The 20,576-nt window shown below is 41.6% G+C and overlaps 1 protein-coding gene across 2 annotated transcripts; it reads left to right on the top strand.

The window, feature by feature from the left end:
* Positions 1–3,486: 3,486 nt before the first annotated feature.
* LOC148896850 (ataxin-1-like) lies at positions 3,487–18,913 on the top strand. 2 transcript variants are annotated; one of them, XM_088997958.1, is made up of 3 exons: positions 3,487–3,766; positions 9,578–11,588; positions 12,428–18,913. In XM_088997958.1, the coding sequence occupies exons 2-3, from the start codon at positions 9,822–9,824 to the stop codon at positions 13,088–13,090; spliced, it is 2,430 nt and encodes an 809-aa protein (XP_088854084.1). In that variant the 5' UTR covers positions 3,487–3,766; positions 9,578–9,821; the 3' UTR covers positions 13,091–18,913. The 2 variants fall into 2 exon arrangements, with proteins under 2 accessions (XP_088854084.1, XP_088854085.1); XM_088997959.1 differs by lacking the exon at positions 3,487–3,766 and adding an exon at positions 4,483–4,565.
* The last annotated feature ends 1,663 nt before the right edge of the window (positions 18,914–20,576 follow it).

The raw sequence follows: 20,576 nt of genomic DNA, 5'->3' as shown, positions 1-20,576 counted from the left end.
AAAATGCCCATAGAACGGCATGGTGACTCAAAAATAAATTTCACTTTGCAACTGTAAAAAGTGGAAAAAAAAATCATAATGAAGGTCTTAATTCACCCTCAGTTGAAAAGACAAGACTACTTTGTACACATGGGTGTTAAAGTCAAGGCCCAGGGGCCAAATCTGGCCCGCCACATTATTTTATTCGGCCGGTGAAAGCAAATCAAGCAAGTCAAGTTCCATGATGCTTGAAGTCCAAACCAAAATTTCAAAATGTCCCATGTAAACCACAATAACAGTCATTATTTTTTACTTCAAGTTTGAAAACTAGTTATTCATTAATTTTAAACAGCCCATGAGATAATAATAACAACAATAATAATAATAATAATAATAATAATAATAATAATAATAATAATAATAATAATAATAATAATACATTGAATTTCTCAGCACCTTTCAAAACTCTCATGGTCACTTTACACTCACAGGATAAGTTTTTCTGTGGGTGAGCAGCGGCAGCCACCTGCGCCAGTGTTCACTCAACCCGGAAGTAACTCAAAAGGATAGAAAGCTAGCCAGCTAGCTAATAGATAGCCGATCGATAGCGAATAGATAACCGGCTATATAGAAAAGATAGCCAGATGTGCCATATAGCTAATAGCTAGCTAGCTACATAGACAGCCAAACAGCTAATAGATAGCTAATAAATAGCAAATATGAATTCCATGTCATTTGTGCATTTTTTTTTCACTTTTAAATTATCCTGCGTGCCTGATCAAACGTCCTTGGGGGCAAGACCACGGTCCCTTTTTCTGTTAGCGCTTTGTTCCAGCGTCAGCTGTTGTTAGAGTGCTACATTAACCGATATGTATGTATTGTATTGTATTTTTGCAGCCCTCATTTCAAGCTCATATGACTCCAGATCAATATAATTTAGGAATTAACTTTTTTTTCTGATGAAAAAAGAGAGTCTATGGTTTCTTACACTGAATTGAATGTTTATGTCGTCCTAAAACTCAATATTCTGTGGGTCTTTGAATTCGAGTGACAATGACAAAAACCCTGGCACTGGAATGGACACATTTTTGCGCATCATCTGGCAGTGAATGAGTTAACCACCTTTTGTTCTGGTCCTCCAAAGAAAACTTTGGAACCCTTCCATTATATCCAAAGGACATTTCGCTATATTTATTAGTCCTCTTGTCAGTGCCCAATTTTGTTGGATCCCATTCTCCCCCCCCACAGCGTGCTAGCTGTCACTTTAGCAAGGCCCACCGTGCATGTGGCGCCTGCAAACAAGCAGATAGCAGTCTGTCCTGGCACCAGAGTGACGCCTGGCTCGCTCCCTGCCCTGTACCCAGCAGGGGAAAGTGGACCGAAGTGGACCGAAGAGGGCTACGTGGCTTTTTGTGGGTGTTTATCCGTGCAGTTTGGTTTTAAAAAAAAGTAAGTGTATCTACCCCGGTCAAGGATGACGCTTCGTAGTGATGTCACAAACGGTTATTGTGGAACACCGTGAAAGCTAAAAGACATTTAAAACAACAATCGACATTAGTACAATATGTTCGACAAGACATACAATAAATAAGCAAATTAATAACGTCCCGTGTGCACCTTGTAAACCGAAAGTAGACAAACTTAATGACGTAGACTTTATCGTTCCCTTTCTCAGGCGATCTCTCCCGCATTTGTCACGTTCTTTCTCTCTCTCTCTCTCTCTCTCTCTCTCTCTCTCTCTCTCTCTCTCTCTCTCTCTCTCTCTCTCTCTCTCTCTCTCTCTCTCTCTCTCTCTCTCTCTCTCTCTCTCTCTCAAGCAATTTCTCTCACGTGACACGGAACCGGAAGTGATCATGACAAATTATTCAAAATAACGTATTAAGAACGATTTTAAGGAAACTTAAATACAGTGAGACCTCAACTTACAAACACCTTATCTTACAAACATTTCGTCTTACAAACGTCAAATTTATGAAAATTAAACCTTATAATAAGCACTATTTTCATAATACACACCCACCACGGCTGGCGGAGTGATCTTCGGCGGAAGCACACGACCAAACAGCACCAGAGGTTAAGTTAGCAACAGTCCTTATGGAAGGTGACTCTCCTTCCATAAGCATCAACGACCATCAAAAAGGTAAATAAAACTTTATTTTACAGCACAGTTTATTTCTTTAATTACAGTCCTCATGTAATGTGCCTCTCTTTTCAAACAGCAATTCCCTTTGATCTTCGACCTCCAACGCCATTCCATCAAGCAATAAATTACCATCACAAACGTAAATAAAGTGACTTTATGATACAATGCAGTGTATTTCTTTCATTGCAATACAATAGCACATTTATTATACATAGAATAAGGTATGTTGTGTGTAGTTTTAAGGCTTATTTAGTTGAAAGGTATATTTTATGGAAACCCGGGAACGGATTATTCCCATTTTAATAGTTTCCTATGGGATTTTTTTTTGAGATACACACTTTTCGCCTTACACACTCTGTCTGGGAACCAATTAAGTTCGTAAGTTGAGGTCTCACTGTATAAAGGTTTACATAGAAACGTTCAACACTTTGAGAAAATAAGACTAAATAAATTATACATTTTATTGTCATGGCAACCAATGACAATATTGGCGCCAGTTACAGTAGGGGAAGACTGGTTGTCATAGTAATAATAATAATAATAATTGACAAACGAACGTTCATTTGGCAATGGCCTGTTTCGTGCTTCGGACTATACCTCCGTGACTGTAAAGTGTACTTGAAAGTTTTGAAAGGCGCTTACAAGGAGGAGTCCATGTGGCTTGTAGCGGTTTGCTTGTAGCTTTTGCTTTACTGAATAAAATAAACGTTTGATTTGAAAAAAAAAAAATCTTGAAGAAGTTGTCGGCCACCCGGGTCGAGACGTTTTGAAAGTTGTACGCCCAAAGTAAAAGTTGTACGCCCCGGGCCTCCGGGCAGACGTTATTTCAAACACTGATATTAACATATTTGACAATAAAGCTGACTTTGACTTTAAAGGGAATTTTGCTAAACCACTCCACAATTTAATCCTATAGTTAGTTTTGTTTGTGTGCGCATGCGCCAACGTCTTTGCATGAATATACCCATGTGAATCCTTCTTTCTATTCATGCACGCCCATGTCTATCTACGTAAAGCCTCGCTGACTCTCTAAATTTAATGTAATGTAAATTTCTCCACTGCGAGACGAATAAAGGCAAATCCAATCCAATCCAATCCAAATTTGCCCCCCTCCACCCCACTCTCCGTCTGTTTCACAGTGCACCCCCCACCCCCTGCGTGAGCGTAGTCTGGGCGCTGAGCCAAGTGTAGTGTGTTTTTTTTTTTGAATGAATACCTGATGGGTGATGGGGCTGGCGGAGGGAGGAGGAGCCATGTCAGTTGGAGTACTGAGAGAGAGAGAAAGAGAGAGAGAGAGGGGGGGGGGGGGGGGAGAAAGAGAGACGAGAGCTGGCGGTCTGGTGGCCTTGCATAACACACGTTGGAGAAGCCTCGCACGCAAGACCTGGCGCGGGCTTTTATTTTTGCACAGGAAAGGGGGGGCCGGCGGAGGGGGATGGTGGGGGGACCTCCTCTGCCATCAGGCCGATTGCAGGGCCAACGAAGCTTCAACAGGGTCTTCACAAGAGCGTTCTTGAGGTGTTATGCTGCACAAAGGAAGCCCCCCCTCCCTCCGCCGAGTACGGTTACCGAAGGAAGTACGGGTCCAGGAATCCACTCCGGTGAGGAATCGCTGCACATGTTCTGCAAGCTGTGGAAAGACTGGTGAGCTATTCTTAGTACTCTAACCAGCAAAAGAGAGATGTGGGAGGAGGCTTGTCTCTACGTTTGGATTTGTGGCATCGTAGTATTTTTTCAAAACGGCGTGTTATGGAATATTATATATTTTCTTTGCCCTAATATGTTATTCCGTGTACGTCAGGCACAGATGCAGAGAACTCTTAAGTCACCGTGGAGACTAACACTGTGAGCGTTCCGCACATCCGCCTGTTCTTTGGCTGTAGTCAAGCACACAGCCCGGTCCCGCCTCTTAAAGGGATACACACACATTTTTTTCCTACATAGATACTCGAAGGGTAACAGTAAAATGAGTCTTTTAGGAGAAAATCTCAGTGTATTGTATTGATTCGCCTTGTTTATGGTAGCGGTATGAAATCACAGTTCTATTTTTGAACGTAGAAAGTCCCACATGTGTGTTTTTGTCTGTAATCCCCCCCTTTCAGATTTAAAATGACGATGTTTTTGTTTTCTAAATATAGCCTCACCGCCGAACAAGGATGTGACTTTATGTCTGGTCTATATGCAGATTATATCTGATTATAAGCATTATTGCATATGTGAATGTCAGTCCAGGGTCATTTTTTATGTTATTTTATTACAAAATCACCCCCTTAGTGGTTCTGTTCTTACTGCAGTGTTGTTATTCCCATTGAAGCAAAGGATCAATGCAAGGACAGGTGGAGTTTTTGGCGAGGCAGGGTGGGTGGATTTGTACGGCTGCATAAGAAAGGACATGTATCTTGCTTTTCACCTGGCGACACAACGGCAACACGTACACAGCATGGTACGTTCTATATATTTATTTATCAGAGCTCCATGTCACTATATAAAAATGACTCCTCCGCCCCTTTCGTGTCTGATGTCATCCCTTTATCATGCTTGTCTTTTAGCAAAGTGGGGGGATGGGGCAATCCAGGGGGTCTGGATCCAAAGTGTCCATTGACTCGCTGTGACATTCATGTCGTGAAAGTGCACCTTTTGTTCTCCATGACAAAAGGGGGGTATGCGGTCGCTAGTAACTGATCTAATAATAGACCGGAAGATTAAGAGATGATGTTTATGTGTGACCATGTGCACGGTCGCGGGTGTTTTGTTGTTCTCGGGGGGGGGGGGGGGGGGGACTATCACTATTATGTGATGTCAAATGAGGTTGTCTTTCGATGTTAGCCTTGCGGTGTTGCGCTGGGATGATGATGTCATACCAGGTGTTGCTGAGGTGGGGTTGTTGCCACGGCGTCTAGTGTGTGTGGTGACATGGCAAGGCAGGGGAGGGAGGGGGGGGGTGATGCTGCAGGCGCTGTTCAATGTGGGTCAGGAGGACCTGCGCTGTCTTTCTCACACTATTCTCGCTCTCTCTTTTGCTTTCCTCTTTCCAATCTTCTTCTTGCCTTTCAACCATCCACGCCACTTTTATCTGTCATCCTACGTTGCCGTTCTTCTTCTACTCCCCCTCACTCTTTCTTTCCAGCAATCCTCCCTTTGTTACATCCGGTGGCTCATAAGGCGTTTTTGGATCATATACATTGCTCAGAGTTGTCTTTTTTTTGTGTGTTCCCGCTTCCTTGACAAGCTTGTAACCATGTCTTATCTTCCATAAGGCTCGACCAAACAGAAACTGACCAAGGTCCAGTACTCTAGATTTTATGTTGGCCACTTGTGTTTGCCTAGTTGGATGAGTCCCTTTGATATTGTGGAAAAAGAGGATGTAGCTCATCAAAATGCAATATGTGTCGAGGAAAAGGTTTCTTCAGCCATTATCTGTACTTTTTTGAAGGTGTCAGACATTTCACTCCTCATCCGAAAAGCTTCGTCAGCCAACTGAAGTTGTGCTGGTAACTCTGGCCCTATACATCTCCCTAATGGACAGAGGTGGCAGTGCTAGACCTCTGCTCTGATAGGCCCCTGCTCTAAGGTTGGGGGAGCTTTTGTTCTCTCTGATTAACACTAATTGTCTATCCCTGGCTCTGATTGCCTCATTAGCTCTGGTATCACCTGCCCTAAGATTGGGAGAGCTTTTGTTTTGTCTGACTAACCCTAATGGTCTGGTGTGGCTGACTCTGCTCACCCAAAAAAAATATTCCGTGACTGTAACGTGTCCTTGAGAGTTTTGAAAGGCGCTTATAAATGAAATGTATTATTATTGTTATTTATTATTATTATTATTATTATTATTATTATTGATTGCCTCATTAGCTCTGGTATCACCTACTCTAATGTTGGGCGAGCTTTTGTTCTGTTTGATTAACCGTAATGTTTTATCCCTGGCTCTGATGGCCTCATTAGCGCTGGTATCACCTGCTCTGAAGTTGGGGGAGCTTTTGTTCTGTCTGATTAACCCTAATGTTCTATCACTGACTGATTGCCTCATTCGCTCTGGTTTCACCTCATTAGCATGACTAAGCCTACACGGTAACAACAAAAGAAGTCTGTAGTATGCACGGTCTAAATTAAATCTTAAACCATCATGGCGATTTAGTGAAGGGTTTTGCTGTTTTATAAAAATGGCTTATTTTAATCCCCTTTCAAATGATCATTTTTCTTTCGCTAAGATTTTAACCTCAGTCGTCAAATGAGTGGTTGCTAGCTTTTAGACGCAGATGTACTGCAGATTGAGGCCCGCTAGCATTATCCCTGCCATGGTGATAGTTTTTTTTGAACATTTGTTTATTTTCCAATGTACATTCTCTTTACAATCTTCATTTTTACAATGTATCGAATAAACAACATTACTTTGCTTTTCATTTGGCAGCCTATCTTTTGGATGCACTAATTTTTATCTTAATGTATTTATAGGTTTGAAATAGGTAGGAATTTTGTGTTGCCATAGGACCTTTTGTAGTTTTTCAGAAACCCCTGCAATGTAATATGTGTGTGTATATACCATACACTTAATCTCTGCGCTGCCTCGAGCTCGTCAGCAATTTAGTGTCGTATTCACTGACCCACAAATAAACCTGCATCAAAGAAGCGGCCATCGAGGAAAGTACAGTGGAACAAGTGGAAAGTCCTCCAATGGGAATTTGATGAAAATCTTCTAAAATTCAAGCCGCTTTCGAGCGTGAACGCACGCGAGAGTGCAGTTGTGCCTCCTCATGATACTTGTTTTGGTTTTGCATATTCTTTTGCTTTTTGTAGGTCATGGGTATCAAAGTTAAGGCCCAGGGGCCAAATCTGGCCCGTCACATCATTTTTTTTCGGCCCACGAAAGCAAATCAAGCATGTCAAGTGCCATGATGCTTGCTAAAGTCCGAACCAAAATTTCAAATTGTTCCATGGAAACCACAATAACAGTCATAATTCTTGATTTCTAATTTGAAAACTAGTTATTCATTAACTCATTCGCTGCCATTCCCGATTTAATTCATGAAATGAAAAGCATGCATGACGTGGAGCACCATTCCCGAATTTATTTGGGTTTTGTTTTTTTCTTGCTTGTCCATCAAGCTTCGGTGAGATTTTTCCCTCCCTCGAGGGGGCAGCATTTGCCTTTTGTAGAGCTGCCGTCATTTCATTCATCAGCTCATATAACTCCAGATCCATATACAGTAAAGTCTCGTTATATCGATATTCAAGGGAGTCCGAAAAAATATCGATATAACCGGGACTATCGATATATCCGACCCTGTTTGCATGTAATTTTCTCCGTGCGTGCATAGAAATAGTATCGATATAACCGGGACTATCGATATATCTGATATCGATATAACGAGACTTTACTGTAATTTAGGAATTAACTGTTTTTTTTCTGATGAAAGAAGAGAGTCTAATGTTTCGTACGGTGCATTGAATGTTTATGTAGTCATATAACTCAATGTTCTGTGGGTCCTGGAATTTAAGTGAAAATGACAAAAACCCTGGAACTGGAGTCGACACATTTTTACACATCTGGCAGTGAATGAGTTAAGATAGAAGTGTTATAAAGTGTTATAAAGTTATTTTTGCATATTTGCGATAAATCTGATGATGCAGTGACTGTTTCCACTATTTCCATTGGAAAACAGTTTCAAAGTCCTAACAAATCAGAGGTCGACCATTGTTTCCTGACAGATTGTGTTTGACCATAGCGGTTCCACTGTAGAGGAGCCAATGAAAGGCAAATGTGTGCATGGTGTTGTTTGAGGTTAGATAGTAAACAAATGGAACCAGGCCGACCTGTGTGCCTGTGTGTGCCTGTGTGTGTGTGTGTGTGTGTGTGTGTGTGTAGCTATATAATACGTTGATTTATCCCTGCAGTCAAATATTGACCATGGACTTGTTGACGCAGATACATACAGTATATAGTCTGACGAAAGCAAGTATCTCAGGCCTGCGACTTTGTCACAAAACTCATCCATGATAAAATTGTTACAACTTACCGAGGTCTCCTCGTGTAAATGTCATCTTATTTTGTTCTGTCTTTATAATGCTCCTGCTGACCAAGTCTGGCTAAAGTTAAACATTTGTATTTACAGTTGCCCCTGACTGAACTCAAGGCCTTTGGAGAGCTAGAAAAAAAAAAGAAATGTTCCGAGACGCTTACTCTTTATTGTTATCCTTTGCCTCAGAATGCTTTAACATAGCCAACAGCTATGCACATAGTCTCCACATGAGCGTGGATGTTCACTTGCACACACTGTTGCCTAGGAAACTTCATTCCTTTATTACAAAAGTGATGACGATATCATTGTACTAATTTCTGTCAAGGAAAATGTTGTTGCATGGTGGCAATTTAATAGTCTGGCTCAATTTGTGAATTTGAACGGATGCTTAAAGACGGAGCTTGAAAAGAAAGATGAAAATAACTTCAGAGCAATAAGAGGCCGAAAACCTTTACAAACATGAAAGGAGGGAAATGTGAATCAGAATGAAGTTTGCCTTTTAAGAACTGGATGTCCACTTGAGAAACACATGATTGTAATAACTGTCAAATACATGTCTTCAAAGTCCAGTTTTCAATAGAAAAATGAAGGAACAAGTGTTGCATAACCAGATTTTTTCTTTAAAACAGCGACGGTGTGAACGCCCAAGTAGATTGAGACAGTTGAGCAGTGCAAATACAAGTTGCACTGTGGACTTTACTAATATTTTGTTGCACAACACTTTTCAGCTTCAAAGAATGAATTACAGGGCATGTGTTAAAGTCAAGGCCCGGGGGCCATATCTGGCCCACCACATCATTATATTACACAGTATATTACACTTCATTATATATTCGGCCCGCAAAAGCAAATCTAACTTGTGAAATTTGAACATGCTTGCTAACGTCCGAACACAAATTTGTAAATGTCCCGTGTAAACCACAATAACAGTCTGCTTTTTTTTTTACTTCAAATAAGTCATATATGTAATATGTGGAGGGGATGAAACATTCTAATGGCTTCTCCAAATTCATAATGGCCCGTGAGAGGAAACCGTAACTACAATGTGGCTCGGTGCAAAAAAATGAGTGTGACACCCTTTTATTACAACCATTCAGACTTTGGCACCTTCCTATAACTAGCATGTTTAGGAAAGATAAGCTAACTGAGCTAGCATTACATGCTAATGCAATGATAGAACCAGAGCAAAATGATCACCTCTATAATCAATTGTTCAATTATTCAATTATTGTGTCAGAAGTGTCAAATTAAGATACACAAAGTAAAAAACCCTGCCAGTTTGGCTGAAGCCACGAATTGGAGCTGCCGGTTGAATAGACGCACCTGAGGCTAAAACCAAACTGTGGCATGGTTTTTAGCTGGACATGGATGTGACACCTCTGTACTTTACCTATGTACATCCCACACTTACCTATTATTTTTGCCTCTCTGTCATCAGATTGCCGCTAACACTGCGGAAGACATTCTTACATGAGAGATGATTCCACATGAAGTTTATCAAGCTCATTTTATGAGCTGCAACGATTCCACCTTGTCTGGATTAAGACCTGGCTCTGTATGCTAGGGTCGATTACCAGAGTCTTTGCGCCTTGGCAAAGAAGGAAACATTAACACTGAGAGCGAGAAAGACTCAGACGACAATAGAAGTTTGAACAAGTGATACTTCAAACACATCTGCCGCAATGAAATCCAACCAGGAGCGAAGTAATGGATGCCTGCCGCCTAAAAAGCGAGAAATTCTGGCGCTGGAGCAGAAGCCGATGACAGTGACAACATCCAACCCTCCGATGGTCCATCACAATCCTGCTCCCCACACTGAAAACCTTGCATGGCTGGCAAGTGTAGCCAGTGAACGGTGCAGATCCAGAGACTCAGAGAGCCCAAGATGTCCCATCCCGTCTACTTCTTCCTCTTCTCCTTCCACTATTCCAACCTCAGCGACTACTCTTTCAGCAGTGCCGCTGGCCTCGCTACCTGCAGTTTATCCCACAGCCATTCCTCAGCCCACAGGAACCATTCAGTTTGCTCAGCTTGGACCGAATGTTCAGTTCATAAGCTCTGGCCCGTATGCTGGTTACATCTCCTCTCATGTAGTCCCCGCCAATTCCAGTCCGATAGGACAGCGCCCTCAGCTGGATGGTTACACCACTACCTTAATCTCGCCTGGCACAAAAGGAGAACAGCAGTTCCAAATTGGCCTCTCTCCTGCAGAACTTGCTCCAGTCTCCCTTCCCAGCGCTCCACAAGTCACAAGCCAGTACATCCAACTTGATAGCAGGACACCATTGACCGTCAGTGGAACCGCCGTCTCTACACCAGGGACTCACCTCCAACTCCACCCACATGCTGCTGTGCTCCCTCAAACGCTGACCCTCGCCCCCTCTCAGTTGGTTGTTCAGTATGCGGATGGTTCTTCTGGAAAGAAACCCGAGGTGCATGCTAAGGGCATGCTGAACGGTGAGCTAGAGGTGGTCAAGCAAATGAAAGCTCCAACACAACCAGCAAATCAACATCAGGTTCAGAGCTATGAGACCAGACACATCCTCGTACCTGCAGAATATGGCCAGAACCCAACAGGACTTCAGACTTCCTTAGTACTTGTGGCCCAACCAACCCATAACCCGGATCAGGAACATAAGATTTCCTTAGTCCAGACTGAGAAGGGGGGCATCTGTTTAGGAAAGCCTACATCGAGATCTTCCTCCTTCTCCTCCCTCTCGTCATCCGAGGTGACAAAGTCTGTCACACCGCATACCGTCATTCAGACGACCCTAGCCCCTGATGAGCTCCCAGCCAGTCTTTATTCTTCTACACAAACACCCATTATTGGCTATATTACGAGTGCCAACCAGCATGCAGTTAGCTACCATACGGCACTGCCACAGCACCTAGTCATTCCTAGTGGTCAGTCCCTCCTCATTCCAGTCAGTAGTGCCAATAACGGAACAGAAATGGACACCAGCCGTGCTGTCAGTTCCTTGACTGCAACCACTACACCCCAAATATCCACAGCCATGCCCCATGCCTATCTTGCCACTGCGCTGTCCAAATGTGAGTCTTTAGTCCCAGATGGAAATCAAGTTTCTCCCACTGTAGCTCCGGCACCTCCGGCCCTGCCTTCAAACCCAGTCTCTGCAGTGGTGGCAGCTCCTTCCCCAGTCCCAGCCCCCATCAATACTACAGTCTCCGCTTCCGCGAAAGCATCTCCCACCATCTCCTCTCCCTCCTCCCCGGTGGCTCTCCCACCTTTCTTTATGCGAGGCTCCATCATCCAGCTTGCTGATGGTGAGTTGAAGCGTGTGGAGGATCTCAAAACTGAGGACTTCATCCAGAGTGCAGAAATCAGCAGTGAGCTGAAAATTGACTCCAGCACAGTTGAGCGAATCGATAGTGGCAAGAGTCCCAATGCTGCGGTCATACAGTTTTCTGTGGGGGAGCTCAAAGCCCAGGTGAGAGAAACATTTTCCTTGCTATCCCTACTATTCGCAATGAATGCTACTTTATAGAATATTCATTGGTCCCGGTGGTGCAATAAAAATGGCGGAAAACAAACTCCTGATATATATTAATAGGCAGTGAACATCTACAGTATATTGCTTTAAACCAGGGGTGTCAAAGTCATTTTTTGCCGCGGGCCACATTGTAGTTATGGTTTCCTCTCGAGGGCCGTTATGAATTTGGGGAACCCATTAGAATGTTTAAATCCCTTCAAATATTACATATAGAGCACACAGCAAATTAATGAATAACTCGTTTTCAAATCTGAAGTCAAGAATAATGACTTTTATTGTGGTTGCCATCTAAAAATATGAAATTTTGGCTCAGATTTTAGCAATCATCATGGAATTGAACAAGTTTGATTTGCTTTCGCGGGCCGAAAAAAATGATGTGGCGGGCCGGATTTGGCCCGCGGGCCTTGACTTTGACACGTGCTTTAAACAGATAATAACATTCAGGTAATATCAAGCTTGTTGCCCCACTGTAAAATAATCTGATATACTGTATGTTAGCAAGTAGAATCGCTAGGCATACACACATTTAAGGTCCAACAGTGGAATTGCTGAATTTACTTACAAAGAAGCAATGTTTCCCAATAATTTTGCAATCGCAAACTCCATAATGATCCTTTTGTGTGTGTTTTCACAAGAAGTTTGATCATGCGAAATTACTCTTTAAGTTCTCTCTCTTAAGAAAGTATTTCTGCGGTATCCCGTCCCTCGTAGACATGCCCGGCAAAACATTCAGTTTTAGCAGAATGCTTAAAGTTTACATATGTGTGTTTCTGCAGGTGTGTGTGGAGGTACTGCTAGAATATCCCTTCTTCGTATTTGGCCAAGGCTGGTCCTCATGCTGTCCTGACCGCACCACGCAGCTCTTTGAACTCTCCTGCGCTAAACTGTGCGTAGGTGATGTTTGTGTGTCGTTGACCCTTCGGGGTCTCAGGAACGGGTCATTAACAGACAGCCAGTCTTTGGGGGCTAGGCTGAAGACCACAAGACTCTCTGACAACACAGATTCCGCTGTGTGCAACAGTCTAATGCCAAACACTACGGGCAATAACAGCGGTATTCTTATGAAGGCTTCCGGAGTCGAAAGGATAGCCGGATCTGGGTCAAGTCGACAGGTACCAACTGAAATGGAAATAAATCCAGGTTTACTGGATGGGATCTGTGGAGGAGACCCAGTGCTGGTAATCTCTGAGACTTCACATAAAAGACAGGGATCAGATAGAGTAGATAAGGTCACCCCTTTCAAAATACAGTACGGAGATCCAGACAGAACCACTGTTCGCAAGAGACGATGGTCTGCTCCAGAGTCGGACCAGACTAGAAGGGTCGATGGGGAGCCTCCGTTGACTCTACTCAAACCCTCCATCATCTCTCAGGAGGTGAAAATCAGCATAGAGGGCCATTCGAGCAGCGGCAGAGAAAAATGCCTGATCAAACTATAGATGATGGAGGCCCCCTTAAAAAAATGTTTGTACTGTGTTCATCTACTCTGTGTTCGCTCTCGTCGGACTACAACGCGGTAGCAGAGTTGACACAGTATATCACCGGTTTTTCGCCACCTTCAACCAAGTATAGCGTGTGGTCGCACACACTGTGCAATCAGTGCAATCAAGCTGTAAGCAAAAATGAGTGCAGTATGAATGTTGAATTTGAGTGTTGGTAAAGACACCTTGAAGTGTGCCATCCATTATGAGCTGGATCTCTGCTGTCACATCCTTCACAGCCATGGCATCCTAGACTAACACACATTAACAAGCACAGAACATATGTTTATGTGTAAAAGGTGAGACATTAGATTTTGTCTTTGGATCATGTGACCTTGGAAGTGCAACTACATTTCAGAGTCAAAGATCAATCATTGTATGATTTCACGAGTTTCACCAAGGGTGTCAAACTCAGTTTTTGCCGCGAGCCATATTGTAGTTACAATTTCCTCTCAGGGGGCGTTATGAATTAGGAGAAGATATTAGAATATTTAATCCCCTCCACATATTACATGTAGAGCACACAACAAATTAACGAATAACTAGTTTTCAAATGTAAAGTCAAGAATAATGACTATTATGATGGTTTACATGGGACAATTTGAAATTTTGGTTCAGACTTTAGCAAACATCATGAAATTTCACAAGTTTGATTTGCTTTTGGGCCGAATAAAATGATGTGGGGGGCCAGATTTGGCCGCCCGGCCTTGACTTTGACACCTGTGGTACAAACACTACGGAAAGTATGGGCTGCCGTGGATTGTGTGGATGTGTCTGTGTGTTTGTCAAAAGTTAGCCACATGAAGTAGACAGGGGTCAGGTATGAATGTAAACCACTGCTTTTTGTCCTCAATTCTGACTTATGAAGTCAGGGATGTGTTGTTTGCTGCACCTTGAACCAATACAATGCTCTGTAATTTGATACTGATGCGTCTGCAATATGGCTGCGAAGAGTCGCACAATCACACCTTCCCCGTCGGACTTCAATTAATTCTATGGAAACCAGGCAGCCTCGAGATAGGGTGTTTTCGGCCCTGGCTACATGCAGTGTTTCTATCTAAACAATCAGAATACTATTATAATAATACTATAATTTCTCCATAGCAACAATGTACTCTCTGAAAACATATATCCTTGTACCTTTCTGGTCACTAACTACAGTGTCTACCTTTACCTTGGAGTCCATTAGGTCTGTTTGGTAAAGTAGATTGTTCCTTGAGTGGCATAAATGGACTCCCACTCCCCTATTTCTGAAACTGTATAGATATAAAATGCAATATGAACGGAAGCTGGTAAAGCAACAGCAAACGATTGCCTTATTACACATCCAGCAGACAAGAAGAAACCTCAACCTCCATTTGGAGTCTCGCAGAAACCTGATCAAATTCACTCTCCCTTTTAGCTCTGTTTTGCTTTCCTGAGGGAATTACAGTGCGTGGATCTACAGCTCGTAAGTACTCTCCTTCGCCATCAGCTCGCCGTCCCTTTGTAGGCTCACTACCCTGCGGCATCTGATGCCGCAGTTCCACTGCATAGTATGCGCTCAACTCAGCTGAGGTTGGTTCGTTTTTCCACTTTGAAAGAGAACAGTGAGAAACTGTGATGGGGAAAGCTCATCAATCTGAAGTAAACACCACTAGAATGGAGTAGAGAGGCAGAAAGACGGAAGAGGTGGACAATATCGAGATGACCATGTTGACGGCCCTCCAGTGGTATCTACTGGAGAAGAATACCGACCTGGGGGCATGAAGGCATCCTGAAAAAGGCTCAGGACATACTGAATGTCACCAAGAAGCATATCTTCTAAGGGGAAACTATTTTGTAGTTTTGGTTTTGAAAATTATCCCGCGTGATACCAGTTCTGAAACCTTTCTCAGATAACGCTTCAATATCTACGGCAGTGGTTTTTATCTTGTTGGAAACACTAAACCCCACCAGTTTCATATGCTCATTCACCGAACGCTTCTTTCAATGCCTGTGCCCATTAACTGCAGACTGACTAGACTGAGAAGTGGACCTCTGTGGCGGAGGATCCACCGAACCCCGGAGAACGACTCACCGAACCCTCAGGGTTCGATCGAACCCAGTTTAAGAACCACTGATCGAGGGTGAAGCTAAGGCCTAGCGAGAGGGTATAAGTGTGTGTTCTGTGTGTGTGTGTTCTAGCCACACGTCCTTATAAGCTATGATCCAACAACGATGAATCCACCCAACTGATAAGTGACTGATGAGTGGTTTATGTCCCATTAGCGTATCATGTCATGGGCTGGATAAGTACTGTGCAGTGGGACAAAACGCAGATTGTGGGTCCTGCACTGTGGATTGTGTACACCTCCTGATTTGTTCAAATTGTTTTGGGGAAATTCTAAGCCAAAATGTGAGTTGTTCTGCCAACAAATTGAAATCTGATGGTCAAGAGTTTCTGTTTATGAAAACATCTGGCTGAGTAATACGTGTGTTGATGGCTAAAGCACAACGTCTTCTGTTAAAGTAGTTAGTTGAAAGCTCCTCAGTTGAGCTGTGGGAGATTGATGGGTCAGGTGAGCGTATTGTTAGAGACTGATCAGGTTGGCCTGATTGAAAAAACAGGCTGGTGTAGTAGTAAAAACAAACTTTTCCTCAAAGAAGTTCTTGTCTTCAAGTACATACATGCTACATCAGCGCCTCAGTGGCGCCTGTCTTTTTGCTATTTCATTTCCTTTTAATAGAGCCAAAATTTTACAGTTCATACTCAGGAAGGGTGTGTGTGTGTGTGTGTTTGTATGCATGTATGTGTCCAAGACAATAAATAGATGCAGATGATTACTTGTATTTGTCTATGTTATGAGCAGCAGCACTTTGATGAAGCATCGGGTGGGTGTAGGGATTTTGGCATAGGCAACGACAGTCCCCCAAACACCTGGTGAGGATAATCAACTGACTGTTTATTCATCATGTTCGACATGTATAATGATGGAATAGTGAGGCAGGGAATGTAAACACCCATTGGACAAACTATTTCACCTTTATTTTTTGATGACGGATAGAGCTAAAGAAAGTTACTGAAAGCCAGCCGGTGTTAATTTGTACAGCAAATTGTATATTACAATGTGTACAGTGTGTGTATAGATATTCTAACCCTTATCTAGCCTATGTACTGTATGTGCCACGGCGTCATTTCTTCAATCATTCCATTGATTCAGCCATTAAAGTGATCCTGTTATTGCTTCAATTCACAAATGTGACATCATCTTTGAATTTGGCCTCCTCCTCCAAAGAGTTGACTTGACCTTGCACAGTGTAAAAATTGAATATCTGATCATCCCATTCACCGTGAACGCCATTGTCTTTTTCTAACTTCTGTAAGTGTTTTCCTGTAATCCTCGAGAGAAAAAAAATCTGACTGTTCTGTTTGTGTTCCGCTCAGGCTAAACACTGCCTACCGACTGTTGTCCATTCAAAATCTCACGTTGCTCACTTCAGTGTATAACGCAACTATTCAAAATTTGTCAACAAAGTACGGGTTTTTGTTTTCCATTCTAATAGAAATATGGTTGGTGGCTAAATTTACCAATGTGGTATAAGTAAAATTGTATTTATGTTGTGTATCGTATGACCCCTTTCCCCACTACCCTGCAGTCCGTTGGACAAAAAAAATGCTCTTAAAACCGCACGAAATCTAAAACGATGTCATGTTTGATAAACCATACCTTGTAGTTGGAAGCAGTCTGTGTGTTTGGACAATGTCGGGAATTTTCCAACACTAATCTACAATGGCATCACAGCACGGATAAATAAATATGATGTGGTGTTGACTCCAGGACAAATATTGTGGAAAAAAAGTTGAGAAGCTGCACACGCAAAGGCAAATACAAAGCCATACAATCAAAAATAAAAATAAAAATCACATCTTATTTTCAGGGCTACGTTAACTTGTCTGAAATGAAATGTAGTACCTACAAGTACTGCTTTTGTACCATTGACCCTTACATTGTATAACTTTGAAACAATGCTTGTACATTCCAGTTCATGGGAAGGGTACACCAGTTAGCTAGCTGCCCCATAATTAGCTAGCTGACTCCAACTGTATTTCTGACAGTGTAGTGCACAGCGAATTAGCTTAGCATAAACGAGTGAAACCATTCCAAAGTCTTTAGAGGCATCTGAAAATAAAATGAAAATGAAGGAGACATGCGATTGGATTTAGTCAGTTGCTGTATGTTTATCTGGGAATTTAGGCCTTGCAGTTGTAAGGAAAATTCTCCAGCAAATAGACCCGGCCCACATACTATTTCATACAATTAGTTATTTTCTCAAACATTTCCCCAGCCGCTTCCCTATTATTACACCTTAATGGCGATTGTAAACTCAATTGGTTTTTTTAAAGTAAAAACGGTCAACGGGAGGAGCCAATTCAATGACAGATTTCAATAATACAGTAAAGTCTCGTTATTTCGATATTCAAGGGAGTCCGAAAAAATATCAATATAACCGGGACTATCGATATATCCGACCCTGTTTGCATGTAATTTTCTCAGTGCGTGCATAGAAATAGTATCGATATAACCGGGACTATCGATATATCCGATATCGATATAACGAGACTTTACTGTAATTGTTATCCTAGAGTGGAGTACTGAATTGCACTTTGACATTTGGGGCCAATTTTTGAATTGTAAATAGTCAAAGTCTTCCAAAACTTTGTTGAAGGACAGAATTTAAAAAAATAATAATATCCAATCGACAGGATCACAGATTTAAACGAAAAAGAAATGCATTTTGCACCAGGTCAACGCATCAAGTATGTGCACTTTCTTTCCAAAACATGTCGGCTGACTTTGTCAAAACAATTTTGTAACAGGTCTGTTGGCTAATTCTCAGCCTTGATACCCAACATACGACGCTTTATTATGTATCAATAATGTTCCCCTGTTTTGATGGTGTTGAGGTTTGCTAGTCAGAAACTGTTACATCTTTACTTACAATGTTTGGTTTCAAATCTGATAAAATATATTCAAAGAAATAAAGACTAATGTAATTCAGAAAGACTTCTTTTTAAATCCATCTTTTTCCCATTATCTGTCATCGAGGCTAATATACTATTTCATCTTACATTCGCAAAACATTTACCGTATTTTCCGGTGTATAAGGTGCACCAGAGTATAAGGCGCACCCTCAATGAATGGTGTATTTTCAAACTTTTTCCATACATAAGGCGCAATGGACTACAAGGCACATCTTTAATGAATGAAAAACGTTTTCCAAATATAATAAATAAATATATAACAGTTTTCCAAATGCAGTATAAGGTATACCACATTAAAAGGCGCTACAGTGGAGGCTGCGATTACGCACTGTACTTCTTCTACAGGGGGAAATGAAGTCGATGGCTTCTGACAGTAGTTGCGAGACCTGTTGTGGATCAATATGACTACATATATAAGGCGCAACTGCATATAAGGCGCAGGGTCATCTTTTGAAGAAAATCAAGGCTTTAGGGTGCACCTTATACACTGGAAAATACTGTATTTTTTCTCTACGCGCGCACACACACACACACACACACACACACACACACACACACACACACACACACACACACACACACACACACACACACACACACACACACACACACACAGTTACGTTTTTTTGTATGTGAGAAGATATGCACTTCACATTCACACCAATTTCTTAAAGGTTATGTTGCCGTTAGAGGGCACAATTCTTCACACTGATCTCCTCGTCATTTCTTTTTCTCACCACCAAGGGGCGTAAGCGTTCTTCTGAAGTATATTTATAGTGAAAAACCGATTGACTGGCAAAACTAATACAGCCATGAACAAATAATATTGTTCATGGCTGATATTTATTATATTTATTTACGTCATATTTATTCTGTCGTCCTTTTTGTTCCTATTTACAACCCAACGAAACATAACTAGAATTTAGATGAATCTCAGAATTCAATTGTAACGTTTGAAATATCACCACATACACTGTACTTATACGCTTGCGAGGAAATAACCATAAGATGTATGCTGTTTTCAATTAGCATGCACATTAAGGCCTAGCTCAAAGAATGACTCAAACATGAAATAAGATTCATTTTCATTTTTTTTTGGTGGAGCTGCAGAATGTGACAATTCCCCGTGGGTGTGTTCGACATACATCGCTGTATAATATAACTATAACACACACAGAAAAAAAAAATCACACACGAGTTACAGTCAATAAATTCAGTTTACCATGTTGAGTGTTGTATTATTTCACTACAGGCGTTCAGGTTGGGGAGGCCCAGCACGAGAAAGTAAAAACGTTAATGAGTCAGAATGCGATCTGAAACCCCAGAGGATAATTCCCTCCATTGTTTTTTTCTTCTTATTTTGCACCTCACATTATTTGGTCAAGACAAATGCTTTTGTTGTTTAAAAAAAAACTAAGATCTATTACACCTACGACTCACTTTAGTACATACAGTACATATACAATATTAAGATCTGATAAAATAATGCCAGTGTAAACAAGCTTCAGCATCACGCAATCTTCAAATATTGCACGTACAATCATAAATACACCCGTTTGCTTTGTGCCTCCATGTTAACGCATCTGCATGTGTGGGACACGTGACGCAGAACAAAACATTGGATCAAGAGAAGCCTTCTACGGAAAACACATACACGCGGGCACACGCACACGATGCTTGCACTCTTGTCGGTAACATCCACGCAAACGAGCGGCGATCGCAAAATTAGGCACACCTGCACAATCAAATGCCGACTACAATTAGTACTGGCACCAATTACCTCTCATTAGGTTTATCCAACTTTTAAAAGAATGTAAATGTTTTAGTTCTCTATCTATAATACTCACTTTATTTGGATGACCAGTTTATTTTTGAGTTAGTGGTGTGTGTGTGTGTTACTTCCGGGTTGAATAAAGATGGCGCGCATGGTTGCCGCTTCTCACCAGCAGAGATTTGCTTCTCTCTTGTGACTGTAAAGTGTCCTTGAGAGTTTTGAAAGGCGATTTTTAATACAATGTAAATACATAATAATAATAATAATAATAATAATAATAATAATAATAATAAGAAGAAGAAGAAAACCTTTGGCTAAAAAAAAAAAACAAACAAAAAAACTAATGATGTCAAGGAAGTATGTTGAATTGATCATCTCGACCGAGATATAGCATCTTTGTCTGTTGGGGCGGGGCTAAATTTCGTTTGGGTTGTTAGCATTTTAGCATTATACAAATGTTTGCATATGTACATGCTCGTTTCCTGGTGCATTGTTATAATAATAATAATAATAATAAAATTAATTTATAATCGATGAAAAGGTTTCTTCAGCCGTCATCTATACTTCTTTGAAGGTGTTGCAACTTGCTATCTATCTAAATCAGAATTAGACTAAATCCGAATTACTGATTTAGATATTAGCGAGTTGCGACACCTTCAAAGAAG

The sequence above is a fragment of the Hippocampus bargibanti genome, linkage group LG06 (genome assembly GCF_051943395.1).
Source record: "Hippocampus bargibanti isolate YZ-2025 linkage group LG06, ASM5194339v1, whole genome shotgun sequence".
Taxonomy (NCBI): Eukaryota; Metazoa; Chordata; class Actinopteri; order Syngnathiformes; family Syngnathidae; genus Hippocampus; species Hippocampus bargibanti.
The sequence above is the reverse complement of the archived record's forward strand: the minus strand, read 5'-3'. Positions and strand labels throughout refer to the sequence as shown.